Source organism: Podarcis vaucheri, assembly GCF_965113315.1.
Source record: "Podarcis vaucheri genome assembly, chromosome: 9".
NCBI lineage: Eukaryota > Metazoa > Chordata > Lepidosauria > Squamata > Lacertidae > Podarcis > Podarcis vaucheri.
The window spans coordinates 19,768,840-19,791,527 of record NC_138767.1 but is presented as its reverse complement, the minus strand read 5'-3'; the positions used below and the strand labels follow the sequence as shown (position 1 = coordinate 19,791,527).

The following is a 22,688-nucleotide window of genomic DNA, read 5'->3' as shown; positions in this document are numbered from 1 at the left end:
CTACACCCCAAAATACAATTCACTATGGAAATAGAAGACAACAACCAACTCCCCTTTCTTGACGTCCTAATCTACAAAAAACCTGATGGCTCCCTAGGACACACTATCTACCGGAAAAAAACACACACCAACCGCTACTTACATGCACAATCACACCACCACCCTGCACAAATAAACTCCGTAGCCAAGACTCTCATCTCCAGAACCAAACGCCTGGCTGACAAAGACCACTTGACAACTGAGTTACAGAATCTCTCAAATGTGTTAATCGCCAATGGATACCAGAAAAACAGGGTTACGAAGCTAATCCAAAAAGAAACACCCCCCAAAAACCAAGACACAGAAGAAAACAATGGCATGGCCCTCCTTCCTTATATCAAGGGCACTACAGACAAAATTAGCAAAATCCTCCATAAACACAATATCAAAACAGCCTTCTGCACCAACCAAAAAATAGCCAATATCCTCAGAAACCCAAAAGACAAAATCCAGCTGGAAAACCAAGGGGTCTATGAAATACCCTGCAAAGTCTGCCCAGCCACGTACATTGGACAAACAAACAGACGAATAAATGCACGTATCGCAGAACACAAGAATGCCGTCAAAAAAGAAGAAAAAACTTCCTCTCTTTTCCAACACATGAAAGAAACAGGACACGAAATTAATTTTGCAGATTCCAAATTGCTCTTTAACATGGAACATCACCACAAGAGAATAATCATGGAAGCCATCGAGATAGAGAAACACCCTCACAACATGAACAAGCGTGACGACACGTCCCGCCTGCCAGACATCTGGAAATTAGCCCTCCCCACAAAAACCGACACCAGAACCAGAGGCACACAGAACGCCGTCACCAATCAACCACACCAGACCCAAACCCAGACCCTCTCCACAGACATATTACAGACTCCATCCAGTAGCCAAACTATAGTGGCACCTCCGGATGCTGCACCCCCCTGCAATCCCTACACAGATCTGGCTGGCACAAGGCACAAAATCACAGCTCGCCCCTATACACGAAGCCAAGCCAGAGCACAACTAAATGCAGCACAGCCATCTTCTCAGAAAAACTCTTCACAAGCTCAAGAGGTCAAGACACGAAAGCTTTAGCAACTAATCTACACTTAATGACCCACCCAGTGGTATTCAGAATATCACTCATGAAATCACTCAAGATATCCCTCAAGTAATTAAGGAACAAAAGAAGAAAAGGCACACTAATCTAGGAACTTCCTCTCTGCCCAGAACGTTGGAGGCTATACACCACACCCCTCAACAGTATTTATAGAAACTCAAACACCAGATTCTGCTCTGTTCCAGTAACAAGAAGCCGAAAGCACCAGCCTGAAGATGACGAGTGAGACCTCGTCGAAACGTCGCACAGACACCCCGACTCTTACACGGGAAGACACCCGAAGACACCAAAACCTGCATATATATATATATATATATATATATATATATATATATATATATATATATATATATATATCAATATCAATATCAAGACTTATGGTGCTGGAGGAGACTCTTGAGCGTCCCATAGACTGCAAGAAGATCCAACCTCTCCATTCTGAAGGAAATCAGCTCTGAGTGCTCACTGGAAGGACAGATCCTGAAGCTGAGACTCCAATAGTTTGGCCACCACATGAGAAGAGAAGACTCCCTGGAAAACACCCTGATGTTGGGAAAGATGGAGGGCACAAGAAGAAGGGGACGACAGAGGACGAGATGGTTGGATAGTGTTCTCGAAGCTACCAGCATGAGTTTGACTAAACTGCGGGAGGCAGTGGAAGACAGAAGTGCCTGGCGTGCTCTGGTCCATGGGGTCACGAAGAGTCGGACACGACTAAACGACTAAACAACAACAACAACAATAGTTAATACCATGGTTGCTGTGAAACTAAAATGTTGCTATGAGGAAAAGATGGGCATCTTTCTCTCATTCCTTTAGTAAGCAACACAAAACAGCTTCAGACAGCTCCTGTGCACAACCATTTATCCAATCCGATGCAATCATTAGATTTGCTCTTTTAATTTAACAAACACAATTATCCTTAAGATTTATGTACTGTAATTGGATTTGCATGACATTGTATTTATTGGCCGCCACTGCAATCTTCTGTGATTAATCATGTTCACCATGGAAATAATTTCCTCTTTACAGAATAGCTGTAAGTGACTACATTTTAAAATTGTTATTGTGCTGTGCACATGGGTATAATGAATAAAAGCTAAAAGGGAAAAGAAAGAGAGGATTTGGCTTTTTGTGGCAAAGAGATTTTTCTGGAACAGATTTGCATACGTGGAGGGCATTTTCAAATATGAGGCAAGTCAAATATCATGAATTGTTGCTTTTCCCCCCACCCCACTGGATTGCATCCAGTTACACTCAGAATACATAGAGCCACTGATGAGGCTAGTTTAGGTCCATTAATTTCAATGGGCCTACTCTGAGAACAACTTGGTTAGATGCAACACACTTCTTTTCTGCCAACAAGAACTGTGCATTCAGATATAAAACAAGGATAGCTGCGTGACTTGAAAAATTACTCGCAAGCAACAGTGGTTCCCATGTTAGTTTGTAGAACACATAAATAGCAACAAAAGGCAGAGAGAACCGGGCCTCTTACAAGCAATGGGCCTTGCTTCTCAATGTGGTGGAATCTTAAGACATGGGAGGAGGTATTGCCAGATTTGTATGGGAACTACGGTTTTGCATTGAGTGCCATGTGGAACCTCATTTTAATTCCTTTTCCAGCTGACTGGAAAAATAATGCCTCGGTAGTGCTAAGAGGCCCTAATGAGGAGGCCACCCTTCTCTTACTGTGTGGCATTGCAATCTGCTTTAAATAGCTTTCCTATTTATCCAAACATCTGAAAGCTGCAAAAGCCTTTTGGGGTTTTCCTACTAACAGCATTCTATGTACTTATTTTTGGAAGGCTAAAGCTCTTTACACAGCAAAATCCCCATAGCATTTTTCAATGATAATTAATTAATGCATTAATTACAGACATGTCCTAACCTTTGGTGGGGGGAAACACACACATAGACCACCCTTTCATTTTATCTTCATGGCTAGCCGTTGAAACAGGTTAGACTAAGAGAGGGAAAGGAATTCAAGCAGGATTCCACACATCCCACCAACCCTAGTCCAACCTGGAGATGTTGGGAATTGAACATGGGATCTTCTGTACACAAAGCAGATGTTTTCTACCACTGAGCTACAGCCCTTCTATTAAAACAATACAATACAGCAAATTCCTTGCTAGTTCCAAATGTTCCTTTCTAGCAAGGTAGCTTCTTAATAGTCTTCCCTTTAGTATTTTAAATGTGTTCATATTTAGTAAACACATTAATTGTCTAGTCAGTAGCATCATTAAGGTTGTCGGAATCATTCCACTCAGCATGTAGCATTTTAAAATAAATTGCATGTGTTATTAATCTGGCTAGGGCAGTAGAACTACTCAAAATAATCCACTACTCACGGTGGGGCACAAAGTTCTATTAAGACACATGCTATTGACATTCCTTAAGTGACACTCTAACCATTCATTCACCGTGACGAATTGTACTTCTGTACTGGTCAATAACTAAACTGACAATGTAGATTTTTGACTCTCCAGTGCTAGGCAAGAAAGCAAGTGGACATTATCTCCACATTACTCAAAGCAGAATAAGGAAAGTCATCTTTGACTCAGATATGCTATCTACAAAGGTCGTATACCCAAGGGCTAAAGTAAATGCAGACATTTAGGCTGAGTAAGAAGTCTAATATTGTCAAGCACACTTGATTGGTCCACTACACCCAGGGCAGCAACCAAAATAACCACCAGTTCTGGAAAGCAGCCGTGTGTCCTTTGCAACCAATTAAACATGCACACTATCTGTAGAGCCAACTGGCTCAGAAACTAATGGGATTTGACAAGCAAAGGGAAGGAACAACTCTGCCCTTAAGAAAAGTGCTTCTGACTCCTCCTTATTTATCTATTACATTTTTATTCCTCCCCACCCCAACTACCCAGCATAGTAAAGCAATTAAGAGTCATCTATGAAGTTCATTGGGGGATCTTCAGCCACTCATTCTGTGTCTCAGCCTAACCTACTTCACCGTTTTGATATAACCGTGTACGCTAGCTACATCGAGTTTCAGAAGAAAAACAAAAGAAGCTCAACAACTTTGGTCCACCCCAGGGATGCACTGGCTGGGATTGCTATGCCGCTGTCCACATGTGCTCAAAATCTCTCTCAGCTCAGGGTTCACGTCAAGCTAGCCACAAGTAACTGTGGCTTACAGACAACTTGGAACAAAGGAAGGAAGCCTGAAAGTGTGAGGGGTTAGCAACAAGGGGTAACACAGGCAAGAGGTCTCTTCATATGCTGTGGCAGTGAACCAGCTCATTCAGTTTCATGCCTGTTTTAACTTTAGTTTTTATGCAAGGTTATTGTGGATATTGGAGTGTGCCCAACACCACACATGTGGAAAGAAAGCCCCCCCCCCCTTCACTTCTTCCCACCTGCTATCCTCATAACTCCTTAAAAGCCTCTTCAAAGTATCAGGGGACCTTCTAAATTTCGCGATATGTGTCATCTAGGACAGCGCTGAGAGAAGGAAATGGATTGAGAAGGAATGATGTTGTCCTCCTTTGGCACATGTTTCCTCTGCATAATTTTGGGCAATTCACCCCCTGCCCCAAGTAGTATCAGGTGACATGGACCACAATGTTCTGTAGGTCCCCTCAACCATTAGGAGAGGCTTTCCAGGGGGCAGAGAGGTCAGAAGAGAAAGATCCAGCACACAAGCTGCTTTCCACTCAATGTAATGTTGGAGACAGCCCATGTGTTTTAAAAGTTGTTGCTAGTTGCTTTGGGAATCTTTGATTAATGGGCGAGGAGGAAATCTTTTAGATGCAGAAATAAGCAAAGAGGAATTTGAACTCGGGCCTCTCCAGTCCACGTTAATCACCGTATCACTTTATCAGCTGGCTTCCTAGGACTCATTTGTCATCGAATCGCAAAAAAATATTATACAGTATTTACCTAGGTAACCAAAGATAACCCCCAACACTAAGGAAGTTGGAAGGCGTACACAAATCATAATGAAATATGGGGAATCTAGAAGAAAAGGGGTATGTGTAAAAATAGAAGCCATACCAGCTAATGTTCTTTAAAGCTGAGATTTCTGGTCTTAACACTGACTTTTAACATTTAAGTACCAAGCAGGTGAGCTTAAAGAAAACACTGTATCCAAAAAGTCTTGTCTGATAAACATACAGCTTGCTTTGCAAAGAAATACAGCTGAATGGCTTGGGCCTTCTCCAAGGCTAATTTATTGCACGTCTAAATATAAAGTAGGTTCCCTTGACAGAGAACTGTGTAATGTCTACAAGACAAAAACCAGCACACACTGTTAGCTAGACAGACAGGGCGATGGACAGAAATGACTATTCAGTGCCTTACTGGCTGCCTGCCATTCTGCAAATGGTACAATTATGAAATATTTGAGAACATGACTTTTCATAAGATTAAATTTGGAGTTAGTTGTTTGTGATGAATACGCAATACGGACCATAACTCACCTTGGATACCAAGACCATAGCCATGCAACATTAAACTGCACATTTTTTGAAAGCACAAAAAAGGTTAGGTTCTAGAAATAGGCAATGCACAGCTTAGCCTAGGTTTCTAAACTTTTGGGGATTCATGGATATTTTGGGAAGCAGAAAAACCAGTAGCGCTCAGAGGCCTCTCCCCTCCGTCCCCCAAACAGGCAAAACACCTACAAAAAAGGACAAAAAAGCAATCAACCCCCCTCAACCAAACAATCCCATCCAGAAAGCAAAAAGACCTATTTTCAATTAAAAACCAATAAAAATTTAGTGAGGCGGGGCACCTTGGCAGATGCCAAGTTTATACCACAATGCCCATGGTTTGCACAGGCATGTTGCATTTTTCAACTTTCAAATTCCAAAAATGAAGAGTGCTAACATCTTGTAACATGACCTTGGAATTCAAAAGATATTTCCCTTAAATTAAGATAATTTAGTTTTGCAAAATGTGTGTAAAACTGCCATTACAATGATTGCCAAGCACTTGCAGTTATACTACATATTAATATTATTTTCATTCTTTATTATTATTTAGCATTGCCAGACATTTTCAGAAGATAAAATTAAAATTATCTGACTTCACGTAAGCTGCTTATGTGCTTCTGCATCAAAAGTAGACTTACCAGGCTAAATGTTGTCCAATCTCAAATATAGCAGCTGATTTGAATTCCTCACACCCAAAAACGGATTTTTAAGACCACTCACTGAAGAAATTTGCAAGAATTAAGCCTTATCTCCCAAAATGGCACACTGCCAAGTTGGGGGTTCCAGGCTTGGGCTGCATCTTATTGCAACTTATCCCCCCCCCCCACCAGTATGATGGTTTTTTCCCAATGGAGCCCTTGCTCTAGAAATTGTTTAAGAGAACTTTTTTTTAGGGGGAGAGGTTAGACACAGACTAATCTTTACAGTTCCTGTGTTTGGACATCAAGCTAAGCATTGGCCATGAAAGAAAGTTCCCATTCCATGATTTAACACATCACCCAAATAAATCCCACAGAATTACGGGGAAGGAACCACAACATGCTCCAGAGTAAGTAGCTTCTTAGGAGAGGGAGAGAGAATGCTAAGATGTCAAATAACATTAAGACACTGTTATGTATTGAAGTTCTCACCCTGGGCCAGCAGGGGGATACAGTAGATAGTTTTCACTCAGGTCCACATATGCAAATAAGGGATTGAAAGTGACATTCAGTGATTGGATAGTTACAGAAAGTAGTTACTGTTGCGTTCTAGTGGAGCTCTATATAAGCAGGCTGGCTGAACCCTTCAATTCAGTTCTGTTCTGGCCTGTGAATAAACAAGAGCTGTTTGAAGAATCGTTGTTGTCTGATATGTTCACCCACAACTTAACAGACACAACCTTGCATTTCAACACCTTCCCATCAGATGGACAGATATAGCACTAGAGAATTTCTGTATATAAGTAGACCCTATAAGCTCCACCTTAGCAGTGGCAGAGAGTGGCTATTCAATTTCTACTTGGAGAAATGAAAACTGCTTTTTTATGTGTGGGATGTGAGCACTACAGAAACAAACACAGTGCATTTTGAGCATTGTTGAAATGCCTTGAATTTCACTGTGGTATGTGCCTAAAAAGTTTCAGTGACAATAATCCTAAAGTGCATAGCCCTCCTGGACATCTTTTGAGACTATTCTCAAAGAGGACACCACATCCAGCTTTATTCTTTGGAAAGGGACATATGGATATTTGAAACAAACAACCAGTCTAAACTTAGGCATTGTGATGCTGATGGTTTTGGAAATCGTCTGTAGAGGCAGTTCTGAGGGAAAGGCTTTGGTTTTGTTTATGTGTTTTAATCCACATTCTCTACTCCATCCCAAGCTGCTGACAGGAAGAGTCCATGTTTTGCTTAACCTCAAATTACTCCCACAGAAATAGTGAAAAGGGAACAAGGGGGAAAAACAGGAGATGGCAAGGGAGGCTTTTCCTTATTTTACAAGATTAACAGCCCCGTGCAGATAAAGAGATTTTAATCCTTACTTCCTTACTATTCATTTTCTTTCACAGAAGAAGGAGGGGAAAAACCTTTCCACTTCTGCAGTATATATCAGAGTCAGCAGCTCTTATACAACAGGAGTAAACACTGCACTTTTGTGGAAAATGCATCCAACTAACAGGCTGTTGCTTTGCAGGGTGAAGAGGGATTAACACTATCTTGTAGGAATAATTATTTTCAAGCCCCTGAAAGAAGTGAAAATCTTTTACATACTACAAGCTACCTTGATAATACTATTTCGAACTTAAAAAAAAAAAGGTGATCACAACTACTTTATTTTTATTTTAGTACATTTAGATCCCACATTTGTTTGAATGCAAAACTCAAGGCTGCAAAGTTAACTATGTAAATCACAACGATTTGTGTTCAACGGTTTGTGTTCAAACTCAAAGCTGCAAAGTTAACTATGTAAATCACAACAGTTTGTGTTCAACTTCTTGTTGATTATAAATTGATTCTGCTTCAATGTTCCAAGTTTTTAGAAGGAATTGCAACTTCTTTCTTTCTTTCTCTTTCTTAGCAAGAGTTGGGAGCTTGGCGGTAGGGAAGGATAGATAAGTTAGATCTAGATGGGCAGCAAAGGCCAAGGCTGGGCAATACTAACCACAGGGAAATATGTGTTCAGGCAATAGTTCAACCACAAGTTTGGGTCTTTTGCTGACATAGTCTGTCCCTGAATAAATCCAGTCTTTTCTCATTTCATTTATTCACTTTTCCCTGAGTTGAGGGGAATGCACCAGCCGGGAGCCTGCCCTCATTCTGTCTGTGAGTACAATTCTGGAGTGAAATATTGCACTCAGATGCCTCAAAACATAGCACTTGGCTCCTTGGCCAATGGTAAGAACATAAGAAGAATCCTACTGCATCAGGCCAAAGGCCTATCTAGCCCATCATCCTGTTCCCACAGTGGGAGCCCAGATGCCTTATGCAAAGTTCACAAGTAGGACCCGAGTGTGACAGCGCTCTTGCAACGTATGGTTCCCAGCAATGGGCATTCAGGAGCAGGCTGTCTCTAACAGTGGAGGTAGTCATGGTCAACAAAAATTCTGATTATTTCTAAGATTTATTAAGGAGGTACGCTCGCCATCTTCAAACATTTCTCCACAGTTACGAAGTCACGACGGGTAAAAAAAATAAACCCTTTTATAAATAAGGCATCTGGAATCCTCAAGATGCTAAACAGTTAGATACAAATCAGACTTATCCATGTTTGCAGCCACTTAAGGACTGCAAAACCTAAAAAAGCAGTGCCAAACAGAATACAGCTGGGTGAAAGCAGCTGTACTGTCCAAGGACATTTATTAATTAAGGAGACTACAGTGAGAGGATCCCCCCCCCTTCTCCTTTGTTGCATTAGTTTAACAAGGTCACCACTGGTGACAATACATCTGAAACCACAGTGACAGTTTTTAACATACACACACACACACACACACACACACACACGTAAATCTTGAAGGCTGACATGCCAGAAGTGAAAGGCAAATCTTGTTGTTTTCACTAATAGCCTTGTAAAGACAAACCGCTGTCCCATTTGTACCACATCTTTAATTAGCTCCTTAAAAACCCTTTTAAGTATCGAACACAGGACTCTAAAAGCTCAGCCACAAATCCAGAGTGCACATTCACCGAAACCCATGGCTAAGGTGCACACTTCCATTAGAAGTAAAAGTGTAGTAACTGGAGATCATTTTGCAAGCACCATGGCGGTAATTTCCTTCTCAAAACAGTATTCACAAACATATTTTATTGTGGGGGCAGAGAGGGGGAGATGACAGTGCTCATCAGAAACCTAAACTGGCGATTGTGGGAGCTCCGCACATCGAATTACCAATGAGCACAAGGGGGAAGAGGAGAATGCATTAATAAAACATTGAAAACGATGAATCAATACTGTAATGTTAGAGTTTAACCTAAATAATATCTGATTAGGCAGAACTGGGCTCTGCTAACAAAGGGAAATAAAGCAACTTGTTTCGGTTTTACATTCTAGATGGGGAGATGTGCATATAAGTTGTTTTATACACTATTCTTTGGGGGGGATCCTTTTTCTAAAACTGTGTTTAAAACCATTTGAAACCCTGAATGGTTGTGATTTTGGACAACCTGCTTGCCACCACCACCCAGAAAAAACTCCCCCCCTCCCCATATTTGAATGGTCCTAGTTTCTGAAAGCTGTTTGAGGCCGTCTCTAATGCAGTCTGTAACGAGGACAAAGCTATTTATCAGGGATGCAGAGGCTGTGCAGATTAAACGAAAGAGCGTCTTCTTGTTGGGCAATTCCATGACTAAGAGAGCTGAAGCAGCTACTCAAGAACAAATGCTTAAAAGAGCTGGGCAATGGCTGAAGGCAGGTGGTGAGGCAGACACCTTGGGGCTCATCCTTACTTCCGTCTGCACCACTGTTTCCCCAAAGTTCAGCACAGAATCGGAACAAATGGCCATCAGGTTTTCCAGCGTGTTACGGCTAAAATCTGGGTGCGGGGTTACTCTGCCACCCAGCTCATCGGACTAAGTCCGTGGGTCCCTGCGGAAGAAAATGAGCTCAGCCGGACACAGGAGCAAACTGCAGAAGATCCAAGTTTATTGCGCAACAGGTTCAAGGCGAGATTGAACAGCCAGAAAGGGGTGACATGAACTTTTGAGTTTTCCCTCCATATCCCAGAATACAGTGCATGAAACGTCACGAATACATTATGGGAAGGTTGGGTTTCACAAGTTACATCATGAATATACTTTACACGTCATGAATACATTATGAAAAGGTGGGATTACATTAATTAGCATTTTCGGATGAGGGAGGGGGGATATGCGGAGCGGGAAATATACATAGATACACATTTATTGAGTACCGGTGGTGGCAAGACAATGGGTCAGAGATATGCATCGTCTGCCACCTAATATTGCCTAGAGGAAGGATTTTGCAAGACTATCTGACAGGATTAAGAAGTTCCTGTGTACGTGACCTGCCGCTTCGGGGATTATGGAAGTGGGGACAGCATCATGGAGTCCAAGGGGAACTGAGTTGAATGGCACCGAGAACGAGCAGATCAGAACCACGGCTGATTTTATATCAATTTTTGAAGATTTCAGTGATTTCTAAGCCACTCTGTACTAGAGAGCAAAAGCAGAAACAGAGTGGATACATTGTAACAGGATTTTGACAGTATTACTTGAGAGATTATGGAGGACAGGGGAGGGGTGATGGAGTCCTAGAGAAATTGAGCAAATATATTGTAGTGAAGAAGACATTGCCCCCCCCCCCCGTTCCGTATCAAGCGGATTGCCGTTTTTCCTGACTTAGCGCCCAGAGTGGGTGTTCTGGGGGGAAGCAGCAGGACAAAGCAAAACCTCTTGGATCTGTGCTTAGAAAGCATGGGACAAGCAGAAAACTGTGTGGATGTGCCCCTTGTTAAAGTGAAGCATGCTGCCTGGGCCTGGCAGCAGTGGTAAGTTAAGCTGCAGCAACATCCTCCTCCCATAGGCAGCCAAGATGGGCATGAGATGGGGCAAGGTGGTGGTGGTGAGGCTGGGGACACCTGCACAGGTGGTGTCCATGCAGTGAGTACATATTTGCGGAACAACCAGCAACAACATGGACCTCCCTTGACTCCCCCACCATCTCTCCTAGCCATCCCAGTGACTGGCAGTGCTGTTGCCACTGGGGGGATGGCACTGCAAATCCACCTTCCTTCTTTACACATCACTCCTGGGGGCTGGCGGGTGCCTGGTGGGGATACTGCCCAGAAGAACACTATGCATGCCATCTAGGGTTCCATATATAAAGTTAATAAATCCATCTGTCTCTCCTACAGGCCATGCAAAGAAGGTGGAATCCAATTTTTGCTAGTCAAGTCATCAGCCACTGCCAGCTGTATTCACAGAAGAACTGTTCACAGAAGAACTGTTCCAAAACCACCAAAACAACAAGCAGCTTTCTGGAAAGAAACAGGCTTAGGGTACCCTTTTTGCAAATGGAACGCAGCTGGCTAAGCAAAATATCAGGTATCTCAGCAGTGCTTTGATGGGCTAAATCAAGCAGAAGAAAGAGGTGAAATATTGATGAAAATTAAATCTGCAAGGAGGATTCCTTTAAGCTTAAGAGAGAGAAATTGGGGGGGGGTGTCTTTCTGAATAGACAAAAAACAAAACCCCAACCCCACCCACTTTCCCCCACACTGTGACAGGTCTGATTAAAATGGAGAAATTCACACATGTCTTTAAGTTGCTTTTGTTTCATGTAACCAGCTAAGACTTTAGTCCCTGTACATTCCAGAAGCTAGAGTCACTGGTACTAATCCTGATTAGTGCCATAAACTATACCCACCAATGAAACTACATGGGTAAAATTCTTTCCCAACAATACAGCATCTCAGAATGCAGCCTACTGCAGAAAATAATGGGGTAACAAAGCAAAAAACAAAACAAAACCAGCTAGGAATTAAATTCAATGAAATATAAAGAGTAGGTAGAGCTTTAACCACAGCAGCACTCTTAGAAGGTCTTTCATGCTACTGATTTTCTTGTGTTGTGCTGGCACTAAAGCTCCTCTTTTGAGAAGTGTCTCCATGAGTGGAGATATGCAAAACATATTGCAGCTTTAGTCTTCTAAGCATTTCCCCCCACGGGGCATTCAATAACTGCCAAATACAGGAATGAGTTATCACAGTGATAGCTGAGAAGTACTAAGGCGGGCTTCAAGTGTAACTCCAATTCATTTCTAGAGACACATCAACATTACAGAAAGCAACATATTTATTCAACTTTTTTGGACGGCAACTTTTTCTTTTTTTAAAGACATTCCAAATAACTTAGCTAGAGACACGTGTCCAATAAAATGCACAGATTAAAATGTATCACTTTGACGCAGTCACTTAATACAATCCATACTAACCAATTAAATAAATATGTAGACGTAATAAACTTGTCAAATTTTGCTAGGCAGTTAAAATGCAGTGATTTGGGATTATTAGATTGCAGATTTAGAGCCAGGGACTTGTTAGCCTGATTTTTATTTTTTTGTACAGTGCCTACTTATGTTAGTTGCTTTATAAATAATAAATATAATCGTTAATAAATATAGACTGCTTCAGCTTATGGCCGAAACGAAAAAATGCATTATTACTAGTTTGGAAGATGGCTTGGAATATTATACCTTTTCCACAACATAAATAGGAGGGAGGGAGAGATGAAAAAGGATGCCAAGTTTATGTCATTTCTCCCTTGGGAAAAATCACAGATGAGATAAAATTTCAAGCATCTGTAACACTGAGCACAAGTTGTGTTTACTGAAATTTTTAGCAGGAAATTAACAGGAATGCCAAGGAATGGACGTAGTGCAAAACCTTGGGGCAACAGTCCTCAAGTCAGTACCTACAATCCTCTTTTTTTCAGAGGGACACACTGCAGCTATCACAGTATTAAATACAAACACACACACCTCCCTGGTTCACATGTCACAGGAAGCCAAATAGACCTGGGAAAAAGACCTGGGAAGAGCAAAGTAACTGTTCTTTTGAAGCCCACACATCCACACGGTCCTCATAAACCATAGTTTGGTTTACTGTGACATGAGAACCAGGTCATAGGCATGACTCTGTGGTAACAACTGTGCCCACACATGATGCAGAGGGAAGTGAGGGGCAGATGGGGCTTGTCAACCTGAGAAGGTAGCCCATCTAGGAAAAGGTAAACTAAATCTCCACTGCCTTGCAGGACATCTTCGGGGAGGGAAAGGCTAAGGAGTAAATTCTACACAAATCCGGACTGAGGTCCCTATGATGATTGGATGGAGTCTTGTATTCCTTTTTCCAGAAACTCCTGCAGTTAAGGTGATGCCAAACATATTGCTCTGCTTTCCTCAGCAAGGCCCAGAGGGGGGTCTTGTCGTCTGTGCAGGCCAGGACCTGCGCTCCACAGAGGTCACTTCACACACTTCACCTCTGGAGGCACACTCCATTGTCTCCTGAGGCAGACAGGTGGCAACTGTCCTTAACTACTGCAACTTCCACTATGTTTTTTCCATATGGTGCCCAATATCATTTTATTCTGGAAAAGTATTATGGAAGAACATGACAGAAGACTGTGACACATTGTCTGTTCCTCATACCATACACATTCATGTACACACCCTCTATAGAAATATACAGCTAGTCCACAAGTTACAAAGTGGTGGAATTATGTTGGACACCCAGATCTCACCCGTTATCCATCCATAAACCAATCATTTTACTCTTTTCTCTGTGTTATCTAGGTTTTCTTCTTTCCAGCTGGCACTCTGCATACCATGGCTAACGAGCCTGTTAAGTTCCCACTGGGCTGTTTTTAGACATTTTGTCTCACTGTTTTGTTGTTGTTTTTTAAAAAAGAGTTTCCTGTATTTTTGCCAACCTTGGGGCTACCCTGAACATGCTGAAAAAAAATACTTCTGTGTTGCATCTTAGTGCCTACAGTACATTCCTTGTGGCTTCCAAACCTGTGAAATTTCTACTACAAAGAGCAATACCTTGCAACACAGGTCCTATTGCATAATATCTAGCCACATTTCTTGACACCCTCAAACAATTCTAGAAAAAAATTAGATGAGGCAAGAATTCACAGAACATTTTTCCCTAACCTATGCCAAACATAAAGGTGTTATAATTTCTCACGTTGTGGTACTATTCTTTTGTTAAGTAATACCAAAGGAGATGTTATGTTTGGGTTTTTTGATGACTGATATGAATTATAGTGGTCTGCAGCATCCAGATGTCATTTTAGCTGTATCTTTGTTAAAATGAAATTTGTTGTTCACAGGTCAAAACTCTTATTTATATCACTATAATAAATCATATGATATAATTTTAATATGCTATATAAAATTTTAATTACAGTGGTACCTCGGGTTAAGTACTTAATTCGTTCCGGAGATCCGTTCTTAACCTGAAACTGTTCTTAACCTGAAGCACCACTTTAGCTAATGGGGCCTCCCGCTGCTGCCGTGCCACTGGAGCACGATTTCTGTTCTCATCCTGAAGCAAAGTTCTTAACCCAAGGTACTATTTCTGGGTTAGCGGAGTCTGTAACGTGAAGCGTCTGTAACCTGAGGTACCACTGTATATCATTTTAATATAAATTTTTTATCCTATCCTCTGTTTGCAATCCCTCCCATTTAGTATCATTTATAAATCAGAACAGAATAGTCTTCATTTCTTTGTTAATCTAGGCACACTGAATGCAGGATAGACCCATCCACAATCTCTACCCTGCTGGTCAATGACTCATTAGAGCACCTTGGCTCTGGTGTTCAGATCCATTGTCTTCCTGACTTATAGGTAGCTCCTTACTACTCACACCTGCCCAACATGCTCAGCTGCCCACTTGCTACCGCTGCTTTAAATCAAACAAATGTCGTGAGGAAGAGGATGCATACCGCCACAGTTCTGATCCAATTCCCCACCCTGTGTCCTACAGCTTCTCTGAAGAGAAACCAAGAGTGTAGGAAGGTCCAGTAATCACAGATTTACAATTTCTCACCTAGGTAAAGGTAAAGGGACCTCTGACCATTAGGTCTAGTCGTGACCAACTCTGGGGTTGTGGCACTCATCTCCCTTTATTGGCCAAGGGAGCCAGCATACAGCTTCCGGGTCATGTGGCCAGCATGACTAAGCCACTTCTGGCGAACCAGAGCAGTGCACGGAAACGCCGATTACCTTCCCGCCGGAGCGGTACCTATTTATCTACTTGCAGTTTGACGTGCTTTCAAACTGCTAAGTTGGCAGGAGCAGAGACCGAGCAACGGGAGCTCACCCCGTCGCGGGGATTTGAATCGCCAACCTTCTGATCGGCAAGCCCTAGGCTCTGTGGTTTAACCCACAGCGCCACCCGCGTCCCTACTGCTGCCCTAAACTATGGGTGTACCAGATTTCAACTATCTACCTGGTTTGAGAATACCCAAACTGGGGCTAGCCAATGTGATGTCCCTTCCGGATGCTGGCTCCAGCTGGGAGTTGCAGTTCAAAACATCTAGAAGGAATCACATTACCAACCCCTGATCTAATTTTTTTGAGAAAAGAACACTGGCCCAATGTGGACATCACACTAAGCTTTCAGTTCTGACTTGGTAAGGAGAGATGGACACAAGCTAAATGAAGCTGCATGTAGCTCCTTTCCAGTTGCTTTGCTCCTCCCTTCATGAGCAATGAAACTATGGTCTATAATCATAGAACAAACCTCAGCTACAGATCATGGTTAAGAAATTGGAGATCTAAACCAGGGGTCGGCAAACTTTTTCAGCAGGGGGCCTGTCCACTATCCCTCAGACCTTGTGGGGGGGGGGCAGACTATATTTTGAAGAAGAAAAAATGAATGAATTCCTATGCCCCACAAATAACCCAGATATGCATTCTAAATAAAAGCACACATTCTACCCATGTAAAAACATGCTGATTCCTGGACCATCCGCAGGCCAGATTTTCAAGGCGATTGGGCCGGATCCAGCCCCCAGGCCTTAGTTTGCCTACCCATGATCTAAACCAGGCTTCCTCAACCTCGGCCCTCCAGATGTTTTTAGACCACCATTCCCATCATCCCTGATCACCGGTCCTGCTAGCTAGGGATCATGGGAGTTGTAGGCCAAAAACATCTGGAGGGCCAAGGTTGAGGAAGCCTGATCTAAATCATAATCTAGGGCTCAGACAAACTTCAGCATAGCTGCCCCACCACGCTTTGCTTAAAGGACCAGGGAGGACCACAGCAGGTGCAAGCCCCCCCCCCCAGGAGCCAGCATGCTCACATGATCACAGTCATAATCCATAGTCTGCTCCCATCTGCACTATACATATGAAGTCGTATCATACCACTTTAATTCGTCATGGCTTCCCCCCCAAAAAATCTTAAGAACTGTTGATTTTAAAAGTGTTGGGAATTGCTTAGAGACACCCCACCCCAAATCCCCTCACAAAAGTACAATTCCCAGAGTTCCCTGGGAAGAAGGATTGATTGTTAAACCACTATGGGAATTGTAGCTCTGCGAGAATATGGAGTCTCCTGAAAGCTCCCTGCCCCATAGCAAACTACAGTTCCCTGGATTCTTTGAGAGAAGCCATTGCTGCTTCAAATGTATAGTGCAAATGAAGCCCATGATCTGTAAACTATCCCTGTGGGTTCATTGTTGCTACCCTCACCAATGGTTTCCTACTGTAGTAAAAGGGACACCTCTTCTACTTTTGACCTGGAAATACCTTGGGGTATCTTTTTAGTCTCTGTGTGAAAATAAGTATAAATATCCTAATTTTAAGTGAAGTAAGATAGATTTATCTTTGCCTATGTATGCAGCAAATATCAGGGTTCTATGTAGCTAACAAATGCTCCTATCAGCAAAGGAAAAAGCAAGGAGGATGGATGACTGTGTATGTGAATGGACGAATATTGTTGGATGAATATTGATAACATATCACATGTTAAACTGAATTAGTTCTCCTAATTTGACTTTGTATTCCTTCATATTTATTTTACTTTTTCTCATGTTTCCCATTTGGAATAGGCCTAATAAGACAACAAAATTCCATTTCGTTGGGTAGAGAGATTGTCAGTGTTTGCCTTTCAGCTGTCCACTGCAGGTTTCCTGCATAAATCTTTCCACGCCCTTACAGATGTTCATATCTTAGTACAGATCTGTTTCCCTTGAGGGTCAGCCAAACCATTAAGAATCGGTGTTTTAATGTGGGGGGAGCTGCAATGGAATATAACCTATATATTTAAAATCTGTTTAAGGCTTCTTTAATTTTTCCAAAGCCGCTCCTTCAACTTCCTCAGTAATATTGGAACGTTTTCTTCCTAATGGGTCCTCCGAGATTAAAAACGAGCACCTGTGCTTGTACAATCGGATTTTCACACAGAATGTGATCTGCATCAGTATGCTTACTTGGAAACAAGTTTTTGCAATTGAGCTTCCTTCCCAGAAAATGCTCTGGGATGTTAAAAGGAGTGGAACAAAGAATTATGGAAAATTAATGTCTCTCAAACTAGCCCCACATCTTACAGAACAGCAGGAAAGATAGCCAGCCACAAATGACTCCAGCACAACAGTAAACATATTTCCAAAATTCTAGAAACCCATGAAGTAGATTTGGAGCACATTCTTATATTCAGTATCTGCTGGAAATAGGATTTGATGGAAACCATGAAACACCAACAGATTGCCATGAACACTTCTGCCACCAAAACACACACCAGCAAAGATACAGTGGCAGAACAGGTGAATTTGGGTACACTCATGCGTCTTATAGGAGTTACACAGGAAACACAAAATCCTATAAACCTTGAGTGGTATTTAACTAAGTTTTATTAAGAGTGGACTCATTTTAACTGATGGACCTAACTTATGTTCATTAAATTTAATGGATCTACTCAGAGTACAACTTAGCTATGTGTTACCCCTTTAATTCACAATCATAGTTTCTTTAATAAGAATTCTTTAATAAGGATAATTTTTTTTGTTTTTTAATATACCCTGCCCAACTGGCTGGGTTTCCCCAGCCACTCTGGACAGCTTACAGCATATCTAAAAACATAAAACATCAAGTATTAAAAACCTCCCATTCCAGGACTGCCTTCAGATGTCTTGTGTCATTTTTTATCTCCTTGACATCTGAAGAGAGGGTGTTCCACAGGGAGGGCACCACTACTGAGAAGACCCTCTGCCTGATCCCCTGTAACTTCGCTACTCGCAGTGAGGGAACCGCCAGAAGGCCCTCAGAGCTGGACCTCAGTGTCCGGACTGAGCGATGGGGTGGAGACGCTGCTTCAAGTATACTGAGTCAAGGCCATTTAGGGCTTTAAAGGCCAGCACCAACACTCTGAATTGCGCTCGGAAATGTACTGGGAACCAGTGAAGATCCTTTAGGACCAGTGTTATATGGTCCCGGCAGCCACTCCCAGTCACTAGTCTACCTGCAGCATTCTGGATTTGTTGTAGTTTCCGAGTCACCTTCAAAGGTAGCCCCACATAGAGCGCATTGAAGCACTCCAAGCAGGAGATAACCAGGGCATGCACTATTCTGGTGAGATAGTCTGCAGACAGGTAGGGTCTCAGCCTGCGTACCAGATGGAACTGCTAGACAGCTGTCCTGGACACAGAATAGAACTGTGCCTCCATGGGCAGCTGTGAGTCCAAAATGACTCCCAGGCTGCGCACCTGGTCTTTCAGGGGCACAGTTAACCTGTTCAGGAACAGGGAGTCCCCCACACCCACCTGCCCATCCCCCCAAAACAGTACTTCTGTTTCAACTTCAATCTGTTAACCACCATCCATCTGCCAACCACCTTCACTGGATCTGATTTGAAGGAGAGGTAGAGCTGGGAATCATTTGCATACACACACACACACACACACACACGCCTACCAATTTGTTCTCTATGAGAGAAAAAAAAGATACATCTTTGAGAAAAGTTTTTTAAAAACAAACAAACCAACAACCATACATTAATTTATTTGTATCAAAGGACTGCCCCTTCCAGTTCTTATACTTTATGGCCAGGGTTTGGAACTTCAGCCCCAAGGGCCAAATGTAGCCTTCAGGCCACCCACCTCCTACAGCCCACTTCCTCCTTGAACATTCTTGCCTGGTGGTTCTCCAGTGGTTCTGGTTTCATCTCTAGGGACAGCTGAAGAAGGTAGCATTAGATTCCTCAGCCCCATGACTCTTGAGCTATGTGGTACGTGGGAGATATGGAATGAAGTGTCATCAGGGCACTGATGTAACCCAACTTTTTCTCTCGATAGCATCTGCATCAGGAATGGCCGAGCAGGCCCTGATGTCCAGATGCAGTGGTGGACTTTGAGGGCTAACAACTGAGTCAGAATCCTGGCAAGTCAGAGGTAGGTGATTCCCATGTTGAGAAGTCAGTAAATGGGGTCCCAGTCTCCCTGAATGACTAGGTGTGTAGTTTGTGGGTGCTCCTTGACCCCATTTATACCTATGCATGTCTTTAGGTTTTTCTTCTGTTTTGGTTTTCTACTAGTTTTAAGATTATAAATCTAGTAAGTGCAATAAGTAAATAATCTAGCCCTGTTACTGGGGGCGTAGGTCTCCTCAGTAGCTAAGGGTGCATTTGACCAGCTATGGCTGGTAACAGTGCTTTTTTTCTGGGTGGACGCAGGGGTAGGCATACCCCTAAACATTTTGTGAATCTAAGTTTAGCCTCATTGAGGGGCAGTACTTTAATATGAGTAGGAAAATGAGAGTACCCCTAAACATTTTTTTAAGAAAAGAAGCACTAACTGGTAAGGCTCTGACTGTTTCTGAATCGGGACAGCTTGACCACACTTGCCCATGCATTAGTAACATCAAGGCTGGATTACTGCCATACACTCTATGTGGGGCTACTCTAAAGGTAAGTCGGGCGGCAGCAGCAAGTGCAGAACACAGTGGCTGTTTGGGGGGGACAAACTACTCTCAAGATACAACACCGTATTTTCTGGATTTGCACTTGTTTCCAGTCTGCTACCAGGGAAAGTTCAACGTTTTGGTACTAACATGTAAGATCCAATACAGCTCAGGACAAGGTTACTTGAGAGAACAGCTTATCCCTTATATTCCCAGTAGATCACTGTGTTGTGCAGGAGAATTTCTCCATAAAGCCCCCAAAATATGAGATGCAAGAACTCAAGAGCAGGGCCTTCAGCGTAGTGGCCTGTTTTCTGCAGCAGCATCCCTGTTGACATACAACAAGCAAACCACTAGATGTAATTTCCAGAAACAACTGAAGACAATTTTGTTTACACAAGTTTTTCCAGCCACATGAAAATATATCTGCATCAAGTTTAAAAACAATACAGAAGAAACACCTATCTTTAGTTATATTTGTACTTTTTAAAACACTTTTTAGCTGTTTTATGGTATGTTTGTAACATGCCTTGCAACAAATGCAAAAGGTGATTCATGAATTAATTAAATAACAACTAGAATGGTCCTAAGTTCTGGCTTCTGTCAGAGCATCTTCACAATTCTAAAGATACACCATCCTTATAACTAAACCGTTAACTAAACACATTTATTTATACCAGTTTGTCTTCAGTTCAAAATCTCCCTTTGGCGAATGTCGATTTATACATTCTTTTAAAACTTCCCAGATACTTGTTTCCTTTGCAGTTCATTCATTAACTTCACTCTTCTCTTTCCCCTTTTTAAAATGAGAACCTTTTCAGTCCTTTTAAACAAGCTAAAAGTTATTATGCTGACTCATGTTTCCCAATCATTTGGATTCAACTCAGCTTCCTTTTTAAAAAGTAATCTTTTAAAAAAATAAGAAGGCATAAATCTCTAAATTCCCGCTTAGATTTTTTTTTTTTGCATAATTTTACTCCAACACATCACTGAAGTAATTTCAAAGAACTGTATCAACAGTGTAAGAACAAACATCAGTTGCTACTGATACCAAAACGACCTTAACGGCGTTTTGCTGCCTCTATAAACTTCAGAACGCTATCACCCTACTCAAAAGCAAACGGCAACGTGACAAAAATGCAGGGAAGGCGAAGAAAAATGCAGTAAAGTAGAGGCTTGCAAGTTTAGCACACATCAGCTTTCAATTCCCATGCACTGCCCTAATGGTGTTGTGCACAAGCTATTAAACTGCTGAACTTTTTTTATTTTGCACAAAGCACCGGTGGCTTGCAAACTCCAAGCTACTCTCCCCTAAGCTTTCCATTTCACAATAGCAACAGAGCAGTTAGAGGCTATCTTCAGCTCATCAGACCCTGTCAGAAGTACATTGCACAACATTTTATCTCCTTACCTCTGGTGTGCATCGAGAGCAGCATGAGGAGGGAAACGTGAAACCTCCAGTTTGGTTCTTCTAGCCAGTTCATTGCAGTAGCAGCAACAGCAGCAGCAGCAGCAGTGATTTGCTTGTGGTTTAAATCTCCCGTTTCTTTCCTTTTCTTATTTCACTTTGCAGCCCTTTTGCACTCCCGCCTCTCTCAGATCCTCACATGAGTCTTGCCAGCAAAGCCTGGAGAGGAGAAGGTGAAAGACAAGCCTGTTACAAACTGGTTCTGTCACCACATAGTCCTCAACTGATCACCCTCGTGGGGAGGACAACAAAAGGGCAGCAAGGCTCTCAAGCCGGACTGGATTCCTGAGACAGGAGCATGGACTGATCGCTGCCCACACTGGGAATGTGTGTAAACTTAGAAGCTGCAGCCAGAGAGACAGAGACAGAGAGATTTCAGCTTCTCTCTTCTCTTTTACACTCATGTGCACAAAACAAAGCCAGGAGATCCTTGAGGAATACAAAGAAAGTACCAAACTGCCAGGCGTTATTATGAAAACAAAAGTACAACTGTGATTTCTTCAGTTCGAATTAGCTTGTTAACCATGCTTTGCACTGAGCAACAGAAAGTTGCGCAGCTTCAAATTATGGGGTTTTTAAAAATTGTTTGTTTGGCTTCTCATTTCAGCCTATTCCCGAGGAAACAAGGCAAAAAAAAAAGTTTTTAAAAAGTGGCATTTTAAGTAAACCGAGCTTTAGATCACTGTGTATTCCACTCGGCACCAGTCATACGGTGAGGCAGAAGGAAGTGGGCACATCAATCTGCAGGTTTTAAAGGGTGATTAATCATCAGAAATATTTTTTCATTGTTTCTATAGTGATGGGTGATATTACTCAAACTGGGCTTTCCTAAACACAGGCTAATTTCGGCTCATTTTTGATCAGGCCCAATTACTATTTTAAGCACAGCTCCATCAAAGCTCCATCACACTTTTGGAGACGCCGCTGGAAACACAAGATCTGGAACAAGCTGGGGGTCTGAATGCTCTCCATCACTTCTGCAAGGCTCCCTGCTCTTCTCCTTGACTCTCTGCATGGAACGCTGGTGCCCCAGAAGTGTCCTTTCATAAGAACCCAAAGCACCAAGAGTCTATAATTCCCTTGGCTCCTGGTGCCAAGAATGCATGCTAAGGATTCCTAGGAATTGTCCCATTCAAGGGTTCCTTTGCTAAGGATCCAGAACCACTGGGAAATCACATCGCACATAGCTTTTGTCGTTGCAGGGCCTAATGAATGCCT

The 22,688-nt window shown here is 42.4% G+C and overlaps 1 protein-coding gene and 1 long non-coding RNA gene across 2 annotated transcripts in view; one reads left to right on the top strand and one right to left on the bottom strand.

Moving 5' to 3' along the window:
- Positions 1–21,589, bottom strand: part of BMPR1B (bone morphogenetic protein receptor type 1B) — an 86,401-nt gene extending 64,812 nt beyond the window's left edge. Inside the window, exon 1 of the mRNA XM_082236502.1 lies at positions 21,414–21,589. Within this exon, the coding sequence (XP_082092628.1) occupies positions 21,414–21,486 (73 nt within the window). The 5' untranslated portion in view covers positions 21,487–21,589. The remainder of the gene's footprint in view (positions 1–21,413) is intronic.
- LOC309540174 lies at positions 13,263–22,126 on the top strand. The gene is made up of 3 exons (XR_014223099.1): positions 13,263–13,322; positions 19,399–19,494; positions 21,576–22,126. It is a non-coding gene; the product is annotated as an uncharacterized lncRNA (long non-coding RNA).
- Positions 22,127–22,688: the final 562 nt, after the last annotated feature.